Source organism: Schizosaccharomyces octosporus (genome assembly GCF_000150505.1).
Source record: "Schizosaccharomyces octosporus yFS286 unplaced genomic scaffold supercont6.3, whole genome shotgun sequence".
In the NCBI taxonomy this organism is placed as follows: Eukaryota; Fungi; Ascomycota; class Schizosaccharomycetes; order Schizosaccharomycetales; family Schizosaccharomycetaceae; genus Schizosaccharomyces; species Schizosaccharomyces octosporus.
In genome coordinates this window covers 1459607-1479975 of record NW_013185621.1, presented here as the reverse complement: position 1 = coordinate 1479975, position 20369 = coordinate 1459607, and the positions used below count along the sequence as shown (strand labels likewise).

The 20369-nt window shown below is 38.1% G+C and overlaps 7 protein-coding genes and 1 non-coding gene across 8 annotated transcripts; 2 read left to right on the top strand and 6 right to left on the bottom strand.

Annotated features, from left to right (window-relative positions):
- Positions 1-120: 120 nt before the first annotated feature.
- Positions 121-203, top strand: SOCG_16396. Its single transcript has one exon. It is a non-coding gene; the product is annotated as a tRNA-Lys (tRNA).
- A 217-nt stretch (positions 204-420) lies between these two features.
- Positions 421-1821, bottom strand: SOCG_01210 (cell wall protein Pwp1). Its single transcript, XM_013164165.1, has one exon. The coding sequence runs from the start codon at positions 1667-1669 to the stop codon at positions 839-841; it is 831 nt and encodes a 276-aa protein (XP_013019619.1). The 5' UTR covers positions 1670-1821; the 3' UTR covers positions 421-838.
- SOCG_01209 (uncharacterized protein) lies at positions 1755-4296 on the bottom strand. The gene is made up of 3 exons (XM_013164164.1): positions 3699-4296; positions 3464-3642; positions 1755-3412 (listed from the first exon to the last, which is right to left on the bottom strand). The coding sequence occupies exons 1-3, from the start codon at positions 4204-4206 to the stop codon at positions 2774-2776; spliced, it is 1326 nt and encodes a 441-aa protein (XP_013019618.1). The 5' UTR covers positions 4207-4296; the 3' UTR covers positions 1755-2773.
- A 454-nt stretch (positions 4297-4750) lies between these two features.
- On the bottom strand, positions 4751-7572 carry SOCG_01208 (CAMK/CAMK1 protein kinase Srk1). The gene is made up of 2 exons (XM_013164163.1): positions 7401-7572; positions 4751-7028 (listed from the first exon to the last, which is right to left on the bottom strand). Exon 2 carries the CDS (start codon positions 6969-6971, stop codon positions 5337-5339), a length of 1635 nt encoding a protein of 544 aa, XP_013019617.1. The 5' UTR covers positions 6972-7028; positions 7401-7572; the 3' UTR covers positions 4751-5336.
- Positions 7573-7964: 392 nt separating this feature from the next.
- Positions 7965-11671, bottom strand: SOCG_01207 (karyopherin Kap113). The gene is made up of 8 exons (XM_013164162.1): positions 11372-11671; positions 10281-11310; positions 9547-10239; positions 9049-9507; positions 8873-9007; positions 8658-8815; positions 8467-8554; positions 7965-8424 (listed from the first exon to the last, which is right to left on the bottom strand). Exons 1-8 carry the CDS (start codon positions 11596-11598, stop codon positions 8263-8265), a joined length of 2952 nt encoding a protein of 983 aa, XP_013019616.1. The 5' UTR covers positions 11599-11671; the 3' UTR covers positions 7965-8262.
- A 529-nt stretch (positions 11672-12200) lies between these two features.
- On the top strand, positions 12201-14476 carry SOCG_01206 (leukotriene A-4 hydrolase). Its single transcript, XM_013164161.1, has 2 exons — positions 12201-14126; positions 14190-14476. Exons 1-2 carry the CDS (start codon positions 12415-12417, stop codon positions 14317-14319), a joined length of 1842 nt encoding a protein of 613 aa, XP_013019615.1. The 5' UTR covers positions 12201-12414; the 3' UTR covers positions 14320-14476.
- Positions 14366-16301, bottom strand: SOCG_01205 (UTP-glucose-1-phosphate uridylyltransferase). The gene has a single exon (XM_013164160.1). It carries the CDS (start codon positions 16159-16161, stop codon positions 14644-14646), a length of 1518 nt encoding a protein of 505 aa, XP_013019614.1. The 5' UTR covers positions 16162-16301; the 3' UTR covers positions 14366-14643.
- Positions 16302-17053: 752 nt separating this feature from the next.
- On the bottom strand, positions 17054-20368 carry SOCG_01204 (Trp-like ion channel). Its single transcript, XM_013164159.1, has one exon. It carries the CDS (start codon positions 20037-20039, stop codon positions 17496-17498), a length of 2544 nt encoding a protein of 847 aa, XP_013019613.1. The 5' UTR covers positions 20040-20368; the 3' UTR covers positions 17054-17495.
- Position 20369: the final 1 nt, after the last annotated feature.

Genomic DNA, 20369 nt, shown 5'->3' with positions numbered 1-20369 from the left:
ATTTGCGATAGAGTATTACTTTATGCTTCAATAGATTTGCTTCCAAGAAACCTATTTAAGCCATCCTCACTCTACTCGGATTATAGTCAATAAAGTTAATAAAGAGAAACGATCAGCAAGTCCCGGGTAGCTCAATCGGTTTAGAGCGTCTGACTCTTAGGAAGGTCATCAGAAGGTTGCGAGTTCGAGTCTCGCCTTGGGAGTTCTTTTTTGGCACCTATCCTCTTAGGATTATATCAAGACACAGAAACCTACTGTTTTCTTTCCGAACAGCATGAAACATTTCTCTGTACGACACACTTGTCTCATTATCATCCAAAGTGATTGAAAAAATGCATTTCGCTCTAACATTTGTACTTTCCTGCTACTATTACACTGCTTCCTCTTTTATAATAGAAAGAGAAAAAGGCATCAAAAGGGTATGAGAAAAACAATGCAATTGGGTATGATTGATTTATCAAACATATACACTTGTAGACAAACTAAAACAACTATGACAATATATGCGATATTAAAAAATTTCACACACAATAAAAAGAAACCTTCATCGATTTTTGTGTAAAAGTAATTATGATAAACCGAGAGTTCAAAAAATGCAATCTGGGTAATAAGATTTCAAACGATGAGATAAAATAAATGACTGATCAATACCAATAAATTTGATGCACCATGCAAAGGATCAAAAAACATAAGATATGAAATGAAATGCGAAAACGAGTAAATAGAAGATTTGCATAGAACAGCAAGAGTTTTTTCTTGTTCAGCCCTTGCTCTCTTAAATTAAAAGAGAAACGACTTTTAACATTTTTATAAAACACACCGTTCAAACAGCTTTCATTTAAGCCATAAGCATAAGGGCAGCGACGGCAACACAGCCGGCGACAGCAACCTTAGCAATACCTTCAGTGGCAGCACCGGAGCTGGAGCCCTTGCTGCTAGAGCCGCCCTTGGAGTTGGAAGCAGTGCTACGGTGGCTAGATTTGAAACCACTGCTGCTGTCACCACCAGCAGTCTTAGCGGCAGCGGAGGTGACAGAACCAGAGGCAGAGACACTGGAAGAAGAAGGAGCAGAAGAGCTAGAGCCACTGCTGCTACCGCTGCTGCTGGGAGCAGAGGAAGAGGAGGAAGGAGCGGAAGAGCTGCCAGAGGAAGACTTGGAGGAGCTACTAGATGCGGAGGAGGAGGCTGAAGAGGAAGATGAAGAAGCAGAAGAAGAGGAAGATGAAGAAGAAGAAGGAGTGGAGCTAGCAGAAGAAGAGGTGCTAGATACAATACCACCACCGATGGTACCAGAACTGACACTCTTACCACTGCCATCGATGGTAAAGAATTGAGATTGGGCCAAAGAACCAGTGTTCATTTGGTCATCGCTGTTAAGGTAGATTTGCCAGTCATTGTGAGGCAAATCGGAGGACAATTGAATGTTGGTGGTCAAATGTCCTTGAGAGGTATCGACAGTACCGAGATCATAGACTCTGTTGGGATAGTTTTGCATGTTAACCAACACAACCTTGGTTCTGTGAGGATCAGTGCTAACATAATCCCAAGAGACAGTGTTGGTTTGGCCAGACTTCCAAACCGTATCCTTGGTAGGAGAGTTTAGTTGAATAGCATCAGCGACGAATGCGCTAGCAAGACAGAATAAAAATCCAGCACTTTTCAAAAGCATTGTGCAAAAGAGAGTCAAAGATATAAAAGAATGATTAAAAAGGGTATAACGAAATATACCGTTACGATAATTCTTGAAGTTGATATTATCCTGGAACGGACATTGCTTGTCAATATATATATACTTTTTGATGACAAAGGAAACGTCACGTTTGTTGGTTGTGAGGCACGGGAAGTAACAGGTGGCTTGAGCATGGCATCTAAGGCCGGTCTCCCTTTTACGTCCTCCAATCACTTTGTGTTTTAGGTTCTGGATAAGAGTAAATAGTAACAGGGATATAAATAAACAGCAACATAGAAATCCAAAGATAATCCTGTAAACAAAAGGAATCTGTTTAGTGTTTTTTCATTATTTTTGGTTTTTGTATGGAATTTCCAGAGTTCTTTCTTGCTAAAAAACAATAACTGGTTTCATATGTTTCTACAGTTACGAATTCTATACCGAGTTACCATGTTAGATCACATGGCTGGGTTATTTGATCATACAAAGTTTGTGTAGTCCTAACATCAAGAAGGAAAAACATCTTTGCTGTACCTACATCGTTAAGAGCATGAATTTCGGTTGAATTTGGTTGGCAAATGTGCGTAAAGCTGGAAAAGTGGCAATTTTTCTCTCCCATTCACACTTCACAACGGCTTCGTTCTTTTGTCATTTATCTCGTTTCGTAGTTTTACCACCGTTCAGTAGTAGTTCTTTGGGCTTCTTGATGGTTCTCCAGGAAGCGTTTTATTTATGTTTTATCAACTTTTAGTTTGTAATTGTATGTTTGGATATAAAAGAATAGATTGTTGATCATTAATAAATACATTCGCTTTGGTTTCACACGACTTGCGAAAATCCGCTTTCTTGTTTACCATATAAACATACTGTTTTTATAGTGAGTACGAATGGAATGAAAAAGAACAAGATAAGACAGATCAGATCGACCAAAGATGGGCTTCTTCAACAATATTCGTCAGTACTCTGAAGTATGTGAGGAAAAAAATAAAACAGCAGAATAAAGAAATTTTTTTTTTAAAAAAAATAAAAGGAATTGCTCGAGTATCTTCATAGTAACAGGTAAAGATACCAGTTTCGGTTTTGCAGACCATTATAAAAACATGCTTATGTATACACCAATCCATCGTAATAAGCAGATTGCTGTTCTTCTTCTTGCTCGTTTTTGCTTTCAATGTTTGTAAAGAGCGCCGGATCTCCTAAAGCCATGCGTTTTGAAGTGTACATTTGAGCAAGGATTCCAGCAGCCACCGATATACAATTTTCAGTCCATTGAATAGCCCATTCATTTGGTAGGATAGCTGTAGGACCGAACAGTTGCACATAGCGATCGTCAACAGCCCACTGGTGCCATTCTAGTGGAATTGGCTGTGATGTCGTAAAAAACTCTAGGTCATGGTTGACATCCTTCAAACATAATAGAAAGCTAAGCTGCTCCGTTTCAGATATTTCTTTAGATTTTATTGTAAATGCTTGAATGGATAGCAACAGTTGGGTAACTCGAATGGAAGAAGATTCTTCCTTGTCCTTGTTGTTTTCCTCTTTCAACTTTGTCGAGTTTGATTCTTCAAGATGCTTCTTCGCATGTCGGATTGGCTCAACCAAATTTTCCTTGGCCAGCTTTTTCGCTTCCAATAATCCATTGCACAACGCAAAGTTCTCATACAAATCGCTAGTCCTGCTTCGCACCTTTGCTTCTTTGTCCAACAAAACCGTCAAATCACCACCCTCTACTTGAGACATAACCTAGAACCCTGTTAATAAAGTCTTTTATAAAATGAAACCTTTTTCCCTTACATTATCAAAACTATCATAAACAATTCGATCCACATGAGAAAAGCCAGCTAAATCATGAAACACCGTAACCTGCAAGACTTCATGATCCTGAATAGGGGGAGCAACTACATTCATTACATTCTGAAAGGTATGACTTAATGTTGGTAGGGCTTTGCTTCGAATACCATTTCCGATGTCTCCTAAACCAAGACTTGTTAGTAAAACCTACTAATACTCTTTGCTAGAGTTGCCTTACCAAGTTTATTCAAGTCCATCATTTTACGAACCTGGCTGTCCCAATGAGCCGTTTCTTCAAGATTTTTGATTGAACGAACATGCTGTTCTGCTGAACGAACAGCTGCTGAAGCACTTGACCATAAACCACCCAACCAATTGCTCTTGTTTTCTTCTTTGGTACCATTATTCTCCTCTTTTTCATTCTCGCTGCCGAACCGCTTGGAAGTGTGGTCATCAGATGGCTCGTTTCGAGATTTCTCCTTTGGTTCAGTTTGATCTTGGGAACTTTCTTGTGTAGTAGCACCTTCAGAGGGTTGTTTGTAAGCCGCTTCACGCTTTTCGTTCTCCAATTCGTCCAAAAAATCTAAAATTTCCTTTTCGTTTTCGGGAGCATCTGCTTGTTCATTCTTTTCAGTAGATTCTTTCTCATCGGGTTTTGAGTCTGTCTCTGTATTTTCTGCTCCCAACTGATCCAACGAAGCCATTAAAGATTCTACATCATCCGGTACTTCATTTTCTTTTGACATTTTCACGTTTGTTTATTAGTTGTCGTTCGTTTCAAGCAAGGTACCCAACGTACTGAGTGTTATTATATTAGCGGGTGGATCTGAAGTGGAAGGTCGCCTTTATTTCACTTTGTTGTACAATATATCTAAGCCTTTAAATGAACTGCAATCAGTATTAAATATACAAAAAAAAAACCCCCGTTTTTCTCAATGAGCTCAACTAGTCGTTTGGATAAATACCACTCCCATCAGCCATGACTATTCATTGGTTTCAGAAAGAAATAAATATTTCAATCAATTATATATTTTCATTTAACAGTTTATTCGGTTCAAATAGTACAGTGACAAGTGAATATTATTTCTTTCTGTATTAGTGTTATGACAGAGGCTGTCTCTTTCTTGTGAATTCTCGTCATTACCTTTATCCTAGTATGCGTGGAATTCAGTCTAGAATATACAACTAAAGAGTTTCTACGTCTCTCTTTCTCTTCGTATAATTTGTCAATTCAGAATTTACTACAGTGGTGCGACCAGAAACCAACCTATTAAAACTAAACACCATAAATGAAGCATAAAAGGAAGAAATTTTTATTAGCAAAATATAAACATATCATCTAACATCGTAGCAAAACCTACTTCAAGCATTGTTGCTTTACTATCCCAATAACAGCCTATATGGTTACAAGCTTTTGACAAAGAAAAACCGCAAGAACCGTACCATCTGCCTTAAACCAAGTGTCGGTGATTTCTAAAAAACTTTCTTCGCAAATGGCTATTACGAACGGATAATATACATTTGCAAATTAACAAAGAAATTTTTTGATCTTCAACATCATTAGCGATAAACAAAGAATTTAACGGTCGTCATAACCCAGTGGGAGTCCTAAAAAAAAAAGAAAAAGTAACCGAAATAAAGAAAATTATTAAATAATAAATAAACAAACAGGTAGGAATCCTACAACCATGAAGTTTCATGCCTTTTTTGTTCACTTTTATTTCAGCAAGGCCAACATTAACAGATTCTTAATCGTAAGCAAATGAAACAAAAAACAGAGAAACCACTATAGTAGAACGCTCGTTCCATGTGTAAATGATCAAAGGGCATCCTTATACACAATAATTCAAAATGTTTCTTTTTTTTTTGTGAAAGCTCAGAGTTTATGTCTTCGATTGTACAGGGTAGCGTTAGAAAGATTTAACTGAAATCCTTTAAACGCATTACTGCGTTGTTTTCTTTGTTTCTGCTGAGGCAATGATGGTGCATTTGGTGACCGTGGATGTGGGGAATTTGCAATATCGATTCGTTTTAGGGCATGCTCAACATTCGAAGTTGCAGAGTCATACTCACCCTCTTCTTCAATTAGATCGTTCATAGTCCCATAGAAATTCGCCATTCCTTGATTACCACCAAAGGCCCGCTTTCGCAATCTTTCTTGCTCCATCCGGTGAGCGGCATACGATATATTGAATACCTCACGCAAAGAATTAACGCCTGGTGTACGAGCAGAAGGTATTTCATCGTCAGCAAATGTGGCAACATCATAGGAAAACGGACTTTCACTTTTAATAGGAGGAGCATCACTAGCAGGGAATGTAGGCTCCTCGGATTGAGTTATCCAAGGATGTGATAAAAACTGATGAATATCATAGCGGGAATCTGGATCTACTGTCAGCAAATGACTTACTAAATCCTTGGCGCTCTTTGAGATATCGTCCCACCATGGAGACAAAAAGGTGTATTGTCCATGGGCAACCTTTTTAGTGAGAGAAGAAATGCTTTCATCATAAAAAGGAGGGAAACCACAAAGAATGGTGTACAGTACACAACCTAAGGCCCACATATCGACACTTTTGGAATACTTCCCATCGCGTACGATTTCAGGAGCCGTATATCCCATTGTTCCACATGGAGTTTGGGTGTGAGAGTCCCATATAACTTTACTGAGTCCAAAATCTGCCAAACGAATTCGACCAATTGTACCACCACCGACTCCTGGGCGAAATTCTCCCTCATCAACCTTGTCTGGATCATCACCAGCACGGTACTTTCTCACTTTTGACGGAATAAAATCAATTGGGTCAAAGAGCAAATTCTCTGGCTTAATATCGCGATGCACTATACCACATTCTTCGTGGAGATAACGAATAGCGTGTGCAGTTTGTAAAATTACATGACGAGCTAGCTCTTCTGAAAAATATGTAAAATGCACGATTTGATGAAATAGCTCACCGCCCTCAGCTAATTCAAGAATGAGGAAAAAGTATTCGGGAGTCTGGATAAAATCCAGAAGCTGAATTACGTTTGGATGTTGAATACGACGCATTAATTGAATCTCTTTTAAAATATTGTGAGACTCGACGCCTTGACGACGACCTGGATTAGTGGGATCAACGGGTCGAGCCCGTTGAACAGCTTTGATGGCAACTTTTTCACCGGTGATGTTGTGGATAGCTTTATACACATTACTAAAGGCGCCATCACCGGTTTTGGATAATAGGGTATAGTCTTCTAAACCTTTATAAGAAGGATATCGTTCGCCTGAAGCTTCTTCGGCAATGGCTTTCTCAACCATAGCTTGGATGGCACGCTCATACTCGGTACAAGCATCTTCTTTTTTTTTCAAACCGTTTGGTTGTGTCTGAAAGGAGGGAATGATGTTTTCGTCCAACTGATCTCGACGCGTTGGAAACCTAGTCTCTGGTTTTCTGGAATGCTTCATGACGTTGGTGAAATCTCCACCTGAAGCCAAGGTTCTGCCTCTATTGTCAGACACAGGAGAGTTCATAGTATCTCGAGGAATAAAATATTATCTCCTGCGTTGTTTGGTTTTTCGGATTGAAAGCTATATACTATCAGTTAGTAACGAACGATACCAAAAAGAATTAAAAGAACTGGTCTGAATGAAGAACGTGAAGAGCAATCTATGAAGATAGGCAAATATAAACTCGAAACGAACATTCCAAAAGTACAACCATATACCTAGTTCTAATTCTAATGCTAACCCAAACAACAGTATATCTGATTTAAAGACCAACAGGTACGAACAATGTATCGTCGCACTGAACAGCTAGCTAACAATATAGATAAATTTCCGAAATGTCGTCGACTAAAATATTCTCCAAACTTAGAATGCTTCATTGCTTTGCAAATCGCCCAAGCCCAAGCAAAGACTGCATGTATTTCTTGATTTTACCATTTACCGTAAAAAACATACTTTGTTGAATACCGTTATATTCACAAACAGACTTGCTTAAATGACTTCTGTTTCGATTTCTAAAGAGGCTTTTCGTATATAATCTCTTTTTTAACGGCGTTTCTTTACTCTCAGTCAGGGAATCCTGTGTTACGCGCGAAGATGAAAATAAATATGCGGCATTCTTCTTTTGACGTTGCACCCTACGTCATGATGAATAGAGTCCTATGCTAAGCTTCGGTAAATTCTCCTGACGTAAAGATGAGCTAGAAGGACATTTAAGGAACAAAAGTAACAGTTCTTACCAGTCGTTTGTTTGTAAATAAACCCGGAGAAATGTCAATGAAAAGAAAATGCGCATAATTTGTATGTTAATATTTTTTTTTTTTTGCTCTTTTCATCCAAATCTATATCTAAAAGTTTTTTCTATTAAGTGAGAAACAATTTAATCCTAAAACCTTTTCTATAGGATGAATGGATGTATTGATTTCATAACTTGGCCATTAGTCTTGCCTCGAGCGTTGATGTTGGATTTATATACTACTAACTCTTCAGATCCAATTTGATGGTACATAATATAATATAGTGAGCTTGATTCTATTGTTACTACGTATGAATTTGTAGGAAATAAATGAGTTCGAATTTTATCTTCTATTAGAAATTCCCTTGTCGGCTAATTTCCCCCATAGTGTGTCCCCATGTTATGATTGAAGTAATCGATTCTATTCTAGGACAATGCTAATTCATAAATCCCCGCTAAATATACAGTTTTTGACAAATTCCTGTTATACCTCAAACGACTACGTTCGTATAAAATGATTCCGACTTTTTATTCCTATCCTATCTACCGTTTGTGGTTTGTAATTTTATTTGGTGGTTTCTCTCACAACATGGAATTCATTTGATCTAAGAGGGCTGGATCCACCATGGTCAAATGGTCTTTTTCGAAAACTTGTGCTCCACCATTCTTTTCTTGGCATTCCAGAAACGTTGAAACGAAAAACGCTTTAGATGGCACGCTATGAACAGCATCTCTAGACAAAATCTGAACATATGTTAGTCGGCGTTCTCTCAAATACTTCCTTACCATTTTTCGGCGATTCATTTCTTCTGAAGACTCATCCAGATAAAATCCTACAGCCGAGTAATCTTCGTTTTTGTAATAGATTGGGGCACTGTCTGTTAGTTTCCTTTTCTAATTTTTTTTTTTCTTTTTGTAAATTTTGTTTTGTGATGAATTGCAAAACAATTTACAAAACATATATAAAAGTAACATACTCTCCCTTTTCGTCTTCCTCCACTTCGCTTAAAACACTAAACCACAGATGCATGATGGAATTCAAGGCCTCCAAGACTTCTTCTGCATTCGTACGTAGCAACGAAGTAATCGCGAGCGCTGTCAGTTTTCTATCCTTTGCATGTGTAATATAATCAAACTAAACAACTCAATTAGTAATGTATCTTCACGAAACCTCCCAATCCACTTTTCATACCAATGAAATCCAGTTTTGCAAGAGCATGTACACGCTTAGCCGTTGTGTCAAACATGTGTTGATGATAACGTTCGGAAATGACAGGCTAATCCTAGACAATAGCAATGAATACTGTACGAGAGTTTGAGGATGTTTCTAATCATTGTTAGTCTTTCAAAACCGATATTCACACGTACTTCTGAACTTATGATGGAATTCAACACAACAGGAAGCAGTGTAGAATGAACCAAAGATTCATGAATAGAATTGCTTGCATTTACTTCAAACAACAAACTAAGCGTTTTACATAACGCGAGGAGCGTATCATTCTTAACATCGCTTAAAAGGTTTGTTAACCTTTCCAAAACATCAAGGGAATAATTCTCAGTGATGACTGAACTTTGAAGTAACAGGTAACTATTCAAGATCATTAAGGTAAATGGTAGGGATGATGTAGCTTGCGATAGCTGGTATAACAAATGTGGAACGAGTAATATAAATTCATCAGGAAGTCTTTTGACATACTGAAGGAAAGAACTCCAAAGCTCCATAGCATCTGCTTCATATATAACATGGTCTGGAGACTCAACATTCACGCAATAGTCAATAATCACAGCCAGCAATTCAGAGAATTCTATAGACTTGTCTTTGATTGCCTAAACAGCGTTAGAAGAATGAAAATTACTATCACATACAATAACAAACTGGGCTAGAACTCCCAAGATCCTTGTTCGAAGCATTGGCTCCGCAGCCCATTCATTCCATAATCGGGCTAAAAGGGAAACAGTCATTTCTTCCAAAGGTGCTATTTCAGGTCCAGCTCGCGAAATTAGGGTACCAAGTAACGACAACGTCGATAATTTTCCTTCCAAAGTTTGGAATTCGTTTATTGATGATAAGACACTGTAAAAAAGATCATTCTTGACGTTAAGAAATTCACCTTCTGAAAATGACCAATCATCCAAGACAGCTCGCAAAGAATCTATAGATGTGAGTCGTACTACTGAATCATTACAAGGATCATTTCGGTTCAGCAATAGTGCGTAAATGTGATATATCAAGCCCATCAATGGCTCACCAGATGGAACATGTTCTATCCACTGAGATAAAAAGATAGACACTCTTCTTCTCAGAACTCGAGCAACACCACCATTGGTAATTTTCGATAGATTAGGGATAGCTGCTTTTTCCAACCAGTCAGTGAACGGAAACATTTCCTTCAAATGAGAGGCACCGGTACCAATAGAACACAAAAGGGCGTCTTGTTGTATAGATTCTTCTAATGTAGATGGACACTGAAATACCGATTCCAACATGCTTTCAAATTGGTAGGAATAAAACTCTCCGAAATGATCGAAAAGGCATTTCAATAAATTCTCAGAGCAAGGCTATTATGTTAGTAAGTATATAAAATAAATCATTGACTTACTCGAATATTATAATCTGCATCATGGGTAGATTGATCGAGGACCCATTGTTCTGGATCTTCTGACCAATCTTCAAAATCGGCCTCAGAAAGTACTAGTAACTTCGTTATAATAAATCGAAGGAGTAAAAAATGTCTATCATCAGTTAAAAACGATTGACGAATGTTTTCGCTTGCTACAGGATGAGAGGTCTTGGTATCTTCAATTTCTTTTAGAACTGTTATGAATACTCTCAAGCTCATCAAGACAAGCTTTTCCAAGTCTTTTAATGATTCCGGAAAGTTAGAAGAAGCTGCAAAAAGTTTGTCAACCTGAGGTAGCCATGACATGTGGACAGAGATATAATCAATAGTAGATGGGAAGACTGTTAAGCATGGCGAGTAAGAAGCAAAATCAAACAACAGCTTATTAAACAGATATGCATGGGCGAACAACTGATCAAAAATGCGGTCATCCATCGGTGATGAAGACGGCGATATGTAAAAGTTGGTAAGTAGGTTCAAAACCTTTTGCTGTGACACCGCACCGAAAGCAAGCATTTCTTTGCTCAAATCACTATCACTTGGATTTGGTACTCCAAATATAACTAATCTTCTGCAAGTCTTGAGAGCATACCGTGATATCTGCATTGAGTAATAAATGGCCTCGGAAGACTGCATAGACGAGGTTTCGAGCGCATGAATCCACTGCGAAAGATGCCAGTCCAAAATTGGCTGTAAAGTCATAAGAAGATGAGGAGTTATTTCATAAAACGTTTTCCTAGCTTGAAGCAACCGGTTTCCGGCCATGGCTTTGACTATGTGATGCAAAGTTATAAGCAATCGTAAAGCTAAATGAGGTTGTTGGGCATCAAAATTTTGATGAAGACTAGAAATCAGTTCTTGAAAAAGAGAGGGCCATTCAGATGGGTAATCTTGGCGAGCTATTCTGGATAAAACGAGAGCATTTTGAACAACTAACTGATCTTCTGAGTGAATAGATCCAGCAAGAGCATTATTACGGAAGAAATCCTTTTCACCTGGTAATAATGATCTATTTCAACAAAATTATGTTAGCTAGTAAAGACATATAAGCAAACGAACATCCAACTTACGACTTCGTGTTTTTTCTCCAAATAACGTCAATGGAGTTTCTAATTTGAATGATTGCAAGCCATCGCAAACTAATGTCGTTTTGTTTGTCTAAAAAGATACTATATAATTTGGCGAAAAAACCAGGTTCCTTCTTCCATTCTTGAAGATATGTCTCTGCATCTTTCACAGCAGCTGGGTTTTGGCTTGCTGCTCGTTTCAGTTGATATAAAACAGGATCTATTTCCATCAGAGACAGAACGTGAAACCACCTACTATAGACTTTTTCCAGATCTATATATCAAACTGGTCTTTACTAGAAGAGGTTCTAATATTACCAGGCACTACTGTGTTAATATAAGTATAACCAGTTTAGACTGTGGTGTTACCTGAAACTCGATAATATGAATTTTATAAAAAAAAGGAAGAACTGCCTTTTGGGGTTTAAAAAGGAAATAAAATGAAAGAAAAATGATTGTAACGTTAATAAATTACTATCTAGTTGTTTCAATTCGAAATTTTTCGGTCTCTCAAACAGCGTTATACCTTTCTCCAGTGTACAGCAATGGTCTTCTCATTAAAACAGTTGCACTAATACAAAGAAACCGCATTCTTTCTGGCATAAGTATATGCGTATATTGATTTCAATGGTTATGTTTATGAATTTGTTCAATCGCTACCTTCTCATCGAATCTTTCAACGAACGCCTTTAGTATTTCCATGTACATACGTAAATAGTTGAAGGACAAAAACAAAGCCATATTTACAGAGACAATGTGCATCGATGTCTCTCTTTCTCTATTAAAACCATGATCGTTTGTTTATTTATTACTGCGATAGTTTTTCCTTCGTAAAAGCTCATTATTCCCATACTGTTCTTGATACTGAGTACCTTTCATCCATTCCACACTACATAAACAAACTTTTTCTTCAAAAAACATAGAATTGGTTTATTTTAGAATTTACAGAAGAAATTAAATTTGATTTTTAAAGCCGTTTTACAGTGCTAAGACATTTCTCTGGTTCCTGGTTTTTATTTTGTTTGTAGCTGACACGCGCTTGTACAATGAAGATTTCGTTGGATCCTTCGACACAGTCGAATTATTATGATGTTTCCATTCATCATTTACTTTTAGATGCAGAAATTGATTTTGGTAAGAAGCTTCTTTTTGGTACTGTGGAGTACAAAATTCAATCTGCTCGTATTTCTGAACCTCTGTCCCACATCATCTTGGATACATCCTACCTGGATGTCAAATCTGCCTCCTTGAACGGTACACCTGTTCCTTTTCGTGTTGACGAACGTCGCGATTTCTTAGGAAATGCCCTTCATGTCGTTCCACCAAAACCAATCCCTGCCATAGATATTGCGACTTTACGGATAAGCTTTTCAACTACTAAGGAATGCACTGCCATTCAATTTTTAGATCCCCAACAGACAATTGGAGGGAACGCTCCCTACATGTTTTCTCAATGCCAAGCCATTCATGCTCGCTCTATGCTTCCCTGTCAGGACACCCCTTCTGTAAAAGTACCTTGCACTTTTCACATCCGATCTAAACTTCCTGTGATTGCATCCGGTATTCCTTGTGGTACTCGTGATTTCCGCGATGATTCTCTCGTATACATGTTTGAGCAACCTCTTGGTATTCCTTCCTACTTAATTTCCATTTTAAGTGGTGACCTTGCTTCTTCTTCCGTGGGTCCTCGTTCCACCGTATATACCGAACCAGACAACATTGTAGCTTGCAAATTTGAATTTGAACATGATATGGAAAATTTCATGAAGGCCGCCGAATCTCTTACTACTCCTTATGCATGGACTCGTTACGATTTTGTTGTCCTGCCTCCTTCATTTCCTTATGGTGGCATGGAAAATCCTAACGCGACATTTGCTACTCCCACTCTTATTGCCGGTGACCGCTCAAACGTCTCCGTCATTGCACATGAACTAGCTCATTCTTGGAGTGGTAACCTTGTTACCAATGAATCCTGGCAATGTTTTTGGCTTAATGAAGGTATGACTGTCTTCTTAGAGCGAAAAATCATCGGTCGCGTTCAAGGTGAAAAGTATCGCCAGTTTGATGCCATCATTGGCTGGGGTGAGTTGAAAGAAGCCGTCGAACTTTTCGGTAAAGACCACGAATTTACTAAGCTTATTGTTGATCTTGATGGAAAAGATCCCGATGATGCCTTCTCAACAATCCCTTATGAAAAGGGGTTCAACTTCCTTTATGAAATCGAACGTGTCGTCGGTGGACCTGTTGTTTTCGAACCTTTCCTGTCTTTCTATTTCAGAAAGTTCGCTAACTCTACTGTCAACGAAGTTAAGTTTAAGAATGCTCTCTATGAGTACTTTAAACCGTTGGGTCTCTCTCAAGCTCTTGATTCTATTGATTGGGACGCATGGTATTATGCACCTGGAATGCCCCCAGTAACACCCCAATTTGATACCACATTAGCTGACAACTGTTACAAGCTTGCTGACGTATGGGTAAATAGCGCTAAAACATCAGAAAACCCAGACAAGTTTAAGCAAGATGACATCGAGGGTTGGTCTGCCGCTCAACTCTCTCTTTTCCTTGATGTTCTTTTTGAAGCTGACGCCTTCCCTCACAATTATATAGCTGCCATGGACTCTGCCTACTCCTTCTCCAATTCTAGAAATGCTGAAATTTCGTTCCGCTACTTTAAGCTCGTCCTGAAGAGCAAATACAAACCTCTATACGAACGTATCGCTGACCAAGTGGGCAAGGTTGGTCGTATGAAATTCGTTCGGTAAGTTCTCGTTCTTATATACATTTTACTTCAGATTTATTTTTTACTAACTGTTTTTTTCAGTCCTACTTATCGTTTGTTAAATCAAGCCGATCATGACTTAGCTGTGAAAACCTTTAGAAAGTACAGCAATTTCTATCACAAAATTTGTGCCGGCCTTGTTAAGAAGGATTTAGGCATCGCTGAAAACTAAAGCATCATCAACTTACATGCCTAAAGAGTCTACGATTCAGTAAGTTCTAAGCTGACGTTCATTCTATAATTTACAAACTTGACTAGACTTTATTTTTAAATTGAATATGGAATTATAATAATAATCTGTAACAATTCATTTTTTTCTTGTTTCTGTCGAGCATATCGTAGAGAACGTAAAGAAATCATACCAAGTCATTTCCCGCGAACGTTGTGGACAGCAGTAATTTACACTAAAACTAAAGGAAAACTTCATAAGGGAAGCTAATTATAAACATGAAAATCTATGCGTACAATGACTTAAAAATATAACACGTAAAAAACCTTAATGTTCAAGAATGTTAAGATTACCGGTGATAACGCAGTTCTCAAGAACGGAACCATTAGGAATGTCAATGGTGTTAGAATCACTGGCGACAATGATTACAGTACCCTTGAGAGTCACGTTACGGCCGATATTAACGTTACCAGTAATAGTCAAATGGTCCAACTCTAAAATCTTAGGAATGCTGGGAATATGAGAGGTGAAATCAGCAACCTTTTTGAATTGAGTGCCCAATTTGACAAGAGGGGCAGAACCGCCGAAACGACGAGGGTTCATGTCCAATTGACCGTGGTTGATAGAATAGAGATCGGACTTGACAAGGAGCAAATCGGAGCAAGTCTTAACAGGCAAGAAACGTCTTCTGGGAACGTTCACACCATGAGCGTTCTTGAAGTGACGGATGGCAGCACCAGCAGCAGTTTCCAATTGAAGAATGTTGATGTTCTCACCCTTATGCTTGATTGTCTTGTTGTTGGGGATGATCTCCATAGAAAGCTCATGGTTTTCAACAACACGCTTGACGGCGGGAAGATGGAACCAAATGTTGTTGGTGTTGAAGTACTTGAACTTCTTGATAGACTTGAATTCCTCAACGTGTTGAGAGGGAACTTGGGCAATTTCGAGCAAGCGAACATTGCCTTCATAGTCGATCAAGGTACCACCCTTAACGTCAGCCTTTGTTTTGTTGGTCAATTCCATAATGTACTCGGCCTTGGTTTCAACCATGTGATTAAGAATGTTCAAGTCGACGACGGCACCCAAGTTATCAATGTTGCTGACAAACAAGTATTCCTTACCCTCAGCAAGAAGTTTGTCAATGATGCCACTGTTGGTAAGAGCTTCGAAAACATCACCGTGACCAGGAGGATACCATTGATCAATGGGAGAATCGATAGACTCGGCAACGGGAAGCAAAGTTTCCTTGTGAACACGAGGATAACGAGATTGGTTGAAAGTCAAAATATCAATCTTGTGAGCTTCATACTTCTTGATAAGCTTGGCAGTAGCTTCATCGGTGTTGAAAGAGTTCATCAAAACAAAAGGGACGTTAACGTTGTACTTTCTGTTCAAGTGCTCAATTTGACGGACGGACAAATCCAAAAAGCTGTTTCCTTCACGGACTTCAATAATAGACTTGGGACCAACACAGCCCATAGTAGTACCCAAACCACCGTTCAACTTCAAGACGGCAAGTTTGTTCAAGTAGTCGCGAGTAAGAGTGGTGTCATTCAATGTATCGTACTCGACAACTTGCTCGGGCTTAGGAGACTTTACTAAATCCCAGTCGATTTCAGTACCCTTAGCACTCTCTTGCAAGTAGCGGTTGAACAAGCTGAAGAAGTTGTCCATCTCCTTCTTGAAGGCCTTCTTGGTGTCAGGGTCTTTGACAGTCTCAGTAAGATGGTTCAACTCATTCTTCATAGTGCTAGCAGCAATACTAGTGGCAGTGTTGTCAAAAGCAAAAGCAGATTGAGACTTGCTGTGTTGACGGCCAAGGGGACGAGAAGGGAGCTCCATATTTTCTAAAATTGTTCCTTTCTGAACGGTCTAAAAGCTTCTTAAAAGAAAGATGGAATATTAATTCGCTGAAGCGGTAATGGTAGAAGTTAAGTTTCAAGTGTGGCTGTACCTATATAAACGTACGTCTGACATCAAGAATAGGTAACAGCAGTAACTGTTGTTAAGGTGACCTTTATTTTGTATACGGATGCATTAAGTAACATCAACAAACAAAGAACAATTAGTATCCAAAAACAAAACAATAAGTTTCTGCCAACCAGATTTTTTCTTTTATTTTAATTTCACTTTTAAAAACATTATTTCATAATTTAAAAAACAGTATGTTTTATAATCGTTGGCATAGAAACATTTTGTTACCCGACATCTTTTGTCACGGACTATCCTACCGTAGCAACTAATAGCCATTGATCTTTGTTTACATTCGAAGTTGCTAGGCGCCTATTGAACATGAAGACAAATTTATGTGAGAAAGAATGAGTTCCTAGAAGGAAACCGTCTTTCCGAATAGTGAACGGAAAAAGTAGTTAGATTTCCATCTCTTTGCAAGTTTGACCAGATCTCAGTTCCCTATATTACCGGGACATGTTTGAAAATTTCCTTCCTCTCACAAATACGAGATTGATTCATACAATAGTGAAATAAAAACGCTTCTGTTTGCGTTTGGAACACTAGTTGACTGTATGGTAGATTTGACACAAGATTTCATATGCCAATTTTATTGTTTAATCTCTTCAATAGGCCTCTATGCATAAATGTTTTCTTCTACTTTAATTAGTTATTTATTTATTTTATTTTATTTTTTTTTTTTAAAAAAAAACCAACTAGCAAGTTTTCATTTCATTTGCTTAAAATAAAACAATCGTTAACTTCTACTACAAGTTCAGTCTACTAAGTATACATTATAATAGTATGCGCGGGTTCTGACAGTTGCAAGCTATATTGCATGAAAGGGAAAAAGTTTTTAGAAATTAATAAATAAATTATAGGGATTAAATACAATAATCTTAAAAACGATTGTAAAGGTTGGACAACTCATACATACCTTTTGCTAAAAAGGCATTGATTCAACCAAAAAAGGTGGAAAGAAAGAAAGTTAGAAGGAAGGAAAGGGCAAAGAAAGTGAATACTCATATACGGTTTCAGGAATATCCAAATCAAAAAAAAAAAAAAAAATTAATAAAAATAAAAACGAACGGGGTAACATGGAAACGGCAAACGACGGCAAAGTATTATAACAACAATGAACATGTCTAGAAACAAAAAATAATAAATACATGTCAAAGATATACATCAATAATAACGTCTCATGATAGATGGAGAGACGCCCTCCATTACGGCTTTAAATTTTGAGTCTCCGTGGAAGAAGTCATTTTGTTTTCTTCACTTCCATGTTCGTCGGAAATGGTAGGTTGCTTTTGAGGCGGTTGCATTCGCCTAGCCGATCTGACAACAACGAATCCTTTTTCCTTGTTTTTCTCTTTTTGTCCAAGTGGATCTCTAGCCCGTTGTAGAAAGTTTTTGATAACATGCCACGTTTTTGTGACTTTACCGGTTGGAACAGGATCGCTCAGTTCCGGTTTACTGCGATTCATACGCATCGACAATTGCGATAACGAGTCAACATCAACATCGACCTGGGGATGATACACATCAGCTTCGCGAACCGCATAATTCGTATCATGCGCAAACAAGCTCGGTTTATCATTTAAGAAATCTAATTGTAGCGTCCTTAATTGATCCCTATCTCTCTGTCGGACAGATCGATTCACTTTGGGAGGTCGATAGTACGAATACCCTCCTGTATCATTAAACGGTGATACTGGAGAAATAGGTGACTCTACGTTCAAAGTACTCATCTGACCCATACTCTGAGGATCCATTTCCGAACCCAAAAGCCCAATTCCACTCGTTTGAATTGTGAGATTGAGGGATTCGTCTTTGGATGCTGGGGTAATAGGAGTCAGAGGAATGGAGTTGCCATTGAACGAACGATCAGTATTATCCATAGTAGAGTGTGCTACCAAACTATTTTCATAAGGATTTTTACGACGGCGACGTTTCAACTCATTGATGCCAAAAACACGAGCCCATCCAAAAGGTCTATCCAAAGGAACACCTTTTCGTTCACTATTAGCTCCTAATAGCCGTGCAGTGATTTCAAAAAATCGCTGTGTTGATATTAAGAAGAACATAACATAAACAAATCCGTGTACGAAAAGGATTGCATAAGTCAGCAACTTATCTTGACCATTCATCGTAGATCGCGGATGTACTAGAGGCATCATTAAGGCTACTATAATCAAACGAATAATAGATAAGTAACAGCTTAGTACATTCATATTTGTCTGTGGATAATGTGGTCGAAATATCGAATATGCTAGTATATTCGTTATTTCTAAAAGGAAATAAATTGCGACTTGTGCTGATCCGGAGACACCAAGGACACCAACAGTTATACCACGTATGAATTGACTCACAATAGGAAACACCCAAAACATCAACCTCTTCTCTCTATACGAATTGTAAATGGACCCGTACAGGTGTAGATAAGTCTGATCTTCAAAAAGTTTTGATACCGGCTCAACAAATGACAAAAATAAGTATAAACATCCAGGGAAGAAGATACCTAGAAATATGAAGATCAGAACCGGTATAATTTCATACCCACTTGGTTCCACGACAAATTGATATGACATGTACGTTATGATGGGAAAATATGCTAAAAAATAAAGTCGAATAAAAAACCCACCAATAAAACTCCACGTGTCCCAGCGTGTTTCCACAATTGTATCGTGAAACATTTTTGACATAAGCCACTTTAAAAGAATAATCAAAAGAGCCAGTAACAATGCCGCGCCGAAATACACAGCCCCTACTATTAAAAACGGAATCCAACAAGATTGTCTGGTTCCTAAGGAATCAAGGAAAGAAGCCATACCGTATTTATTCGGAATGAATTCTTCATACGCAACTCTATTTACGTTTGCTAAATCTGTATAATCTGCAAACTGATAGTTTGCATTTTGAGAAAAGATGGGAAATCGAAAAAGTACAGTACTCCATGATACAGCAGCCATCAGATTTATATAAAATTTTGGAAATGCAACATTCAATTGAGACGTCGATACGGCAAATTGCATATATCCAATTAAATCGGAAAATCCGAGCGCAGTTAGACGGAGAGCATCAGGGTCCATACTAAAATTGAACAACGCTCTGAAAGGGTCAAGACTCCCGGTCCATGGGTTAAGAAAAAGAGCAAAAACGATTGAAAAAGACACAAAAGTAAAACAAATTAACGAGGTATATGCAATCACAGGATAGAAATAACTAAGTACAATCGACAAATCAAACGTAACACAAGCTATCACGTTCCTTTCAGGAGTCCCATCTACAATAATCAGCCTATTCGTTAGGGACGTAAGTTCATACTTTGAGTAATCAAGAACAGTCGACCCAAAGGGAATGTCAATCATAAAGGAAACATTTCCGGCAGGCCAGGGACATTTGATGGGTACTCCAAAGCTATGCGCATCCATAACTGCGTCACATAGTTTTGTAGACTTGCTTGAGACAAGCGATCCCAACGCATATGTTTCAGAGTAAATGGTAGCCGCATGGACATCTTCACCGGACCCTCCAACTACGGTTATTTTCTCAGAAAGATTACCCATCACTTGAATATAGTAATGTCGATTTCGCCGGTTGAAATGTTTTACCAGCGCGTAAGGGGTGAAGGACGGGACATCGTGCTTTCTATTAGTAGATAAACAGTCTTTAAAGTCTCCCAATGTTGGTGATCCTTCCGTAATTTTAAAAAACGAGCCCGACAATAGTAGTAACGAGATGAACAGTAGAAGCACTCGACAAGCCATTCTTATATTAAAGCACACATTATATTGAATTTATACAAAATAAATACGAAACTCCAAACGATAGTCGTGTGAATTATACACAAATTGCTGCAAGCCTTTGTGCTTTTAAACGAAAGTTACTTTTCAGCTTAGGAACTGGAATTGCACCTCAAAAATTATTTTCTTCTTTTTAGCAAGGACTAAGAATATAAAAATTGATCTACTAACAAATTTTCCTTATTCTTGTCTTCGATTAGTAAATTATGGTTTTTTTTTGACTTATCGGGAGTGTTACGAAGACCGTATAGTGTAGGTGATGCTTCTCAGTAAAAGATTACAGACAAATTCATT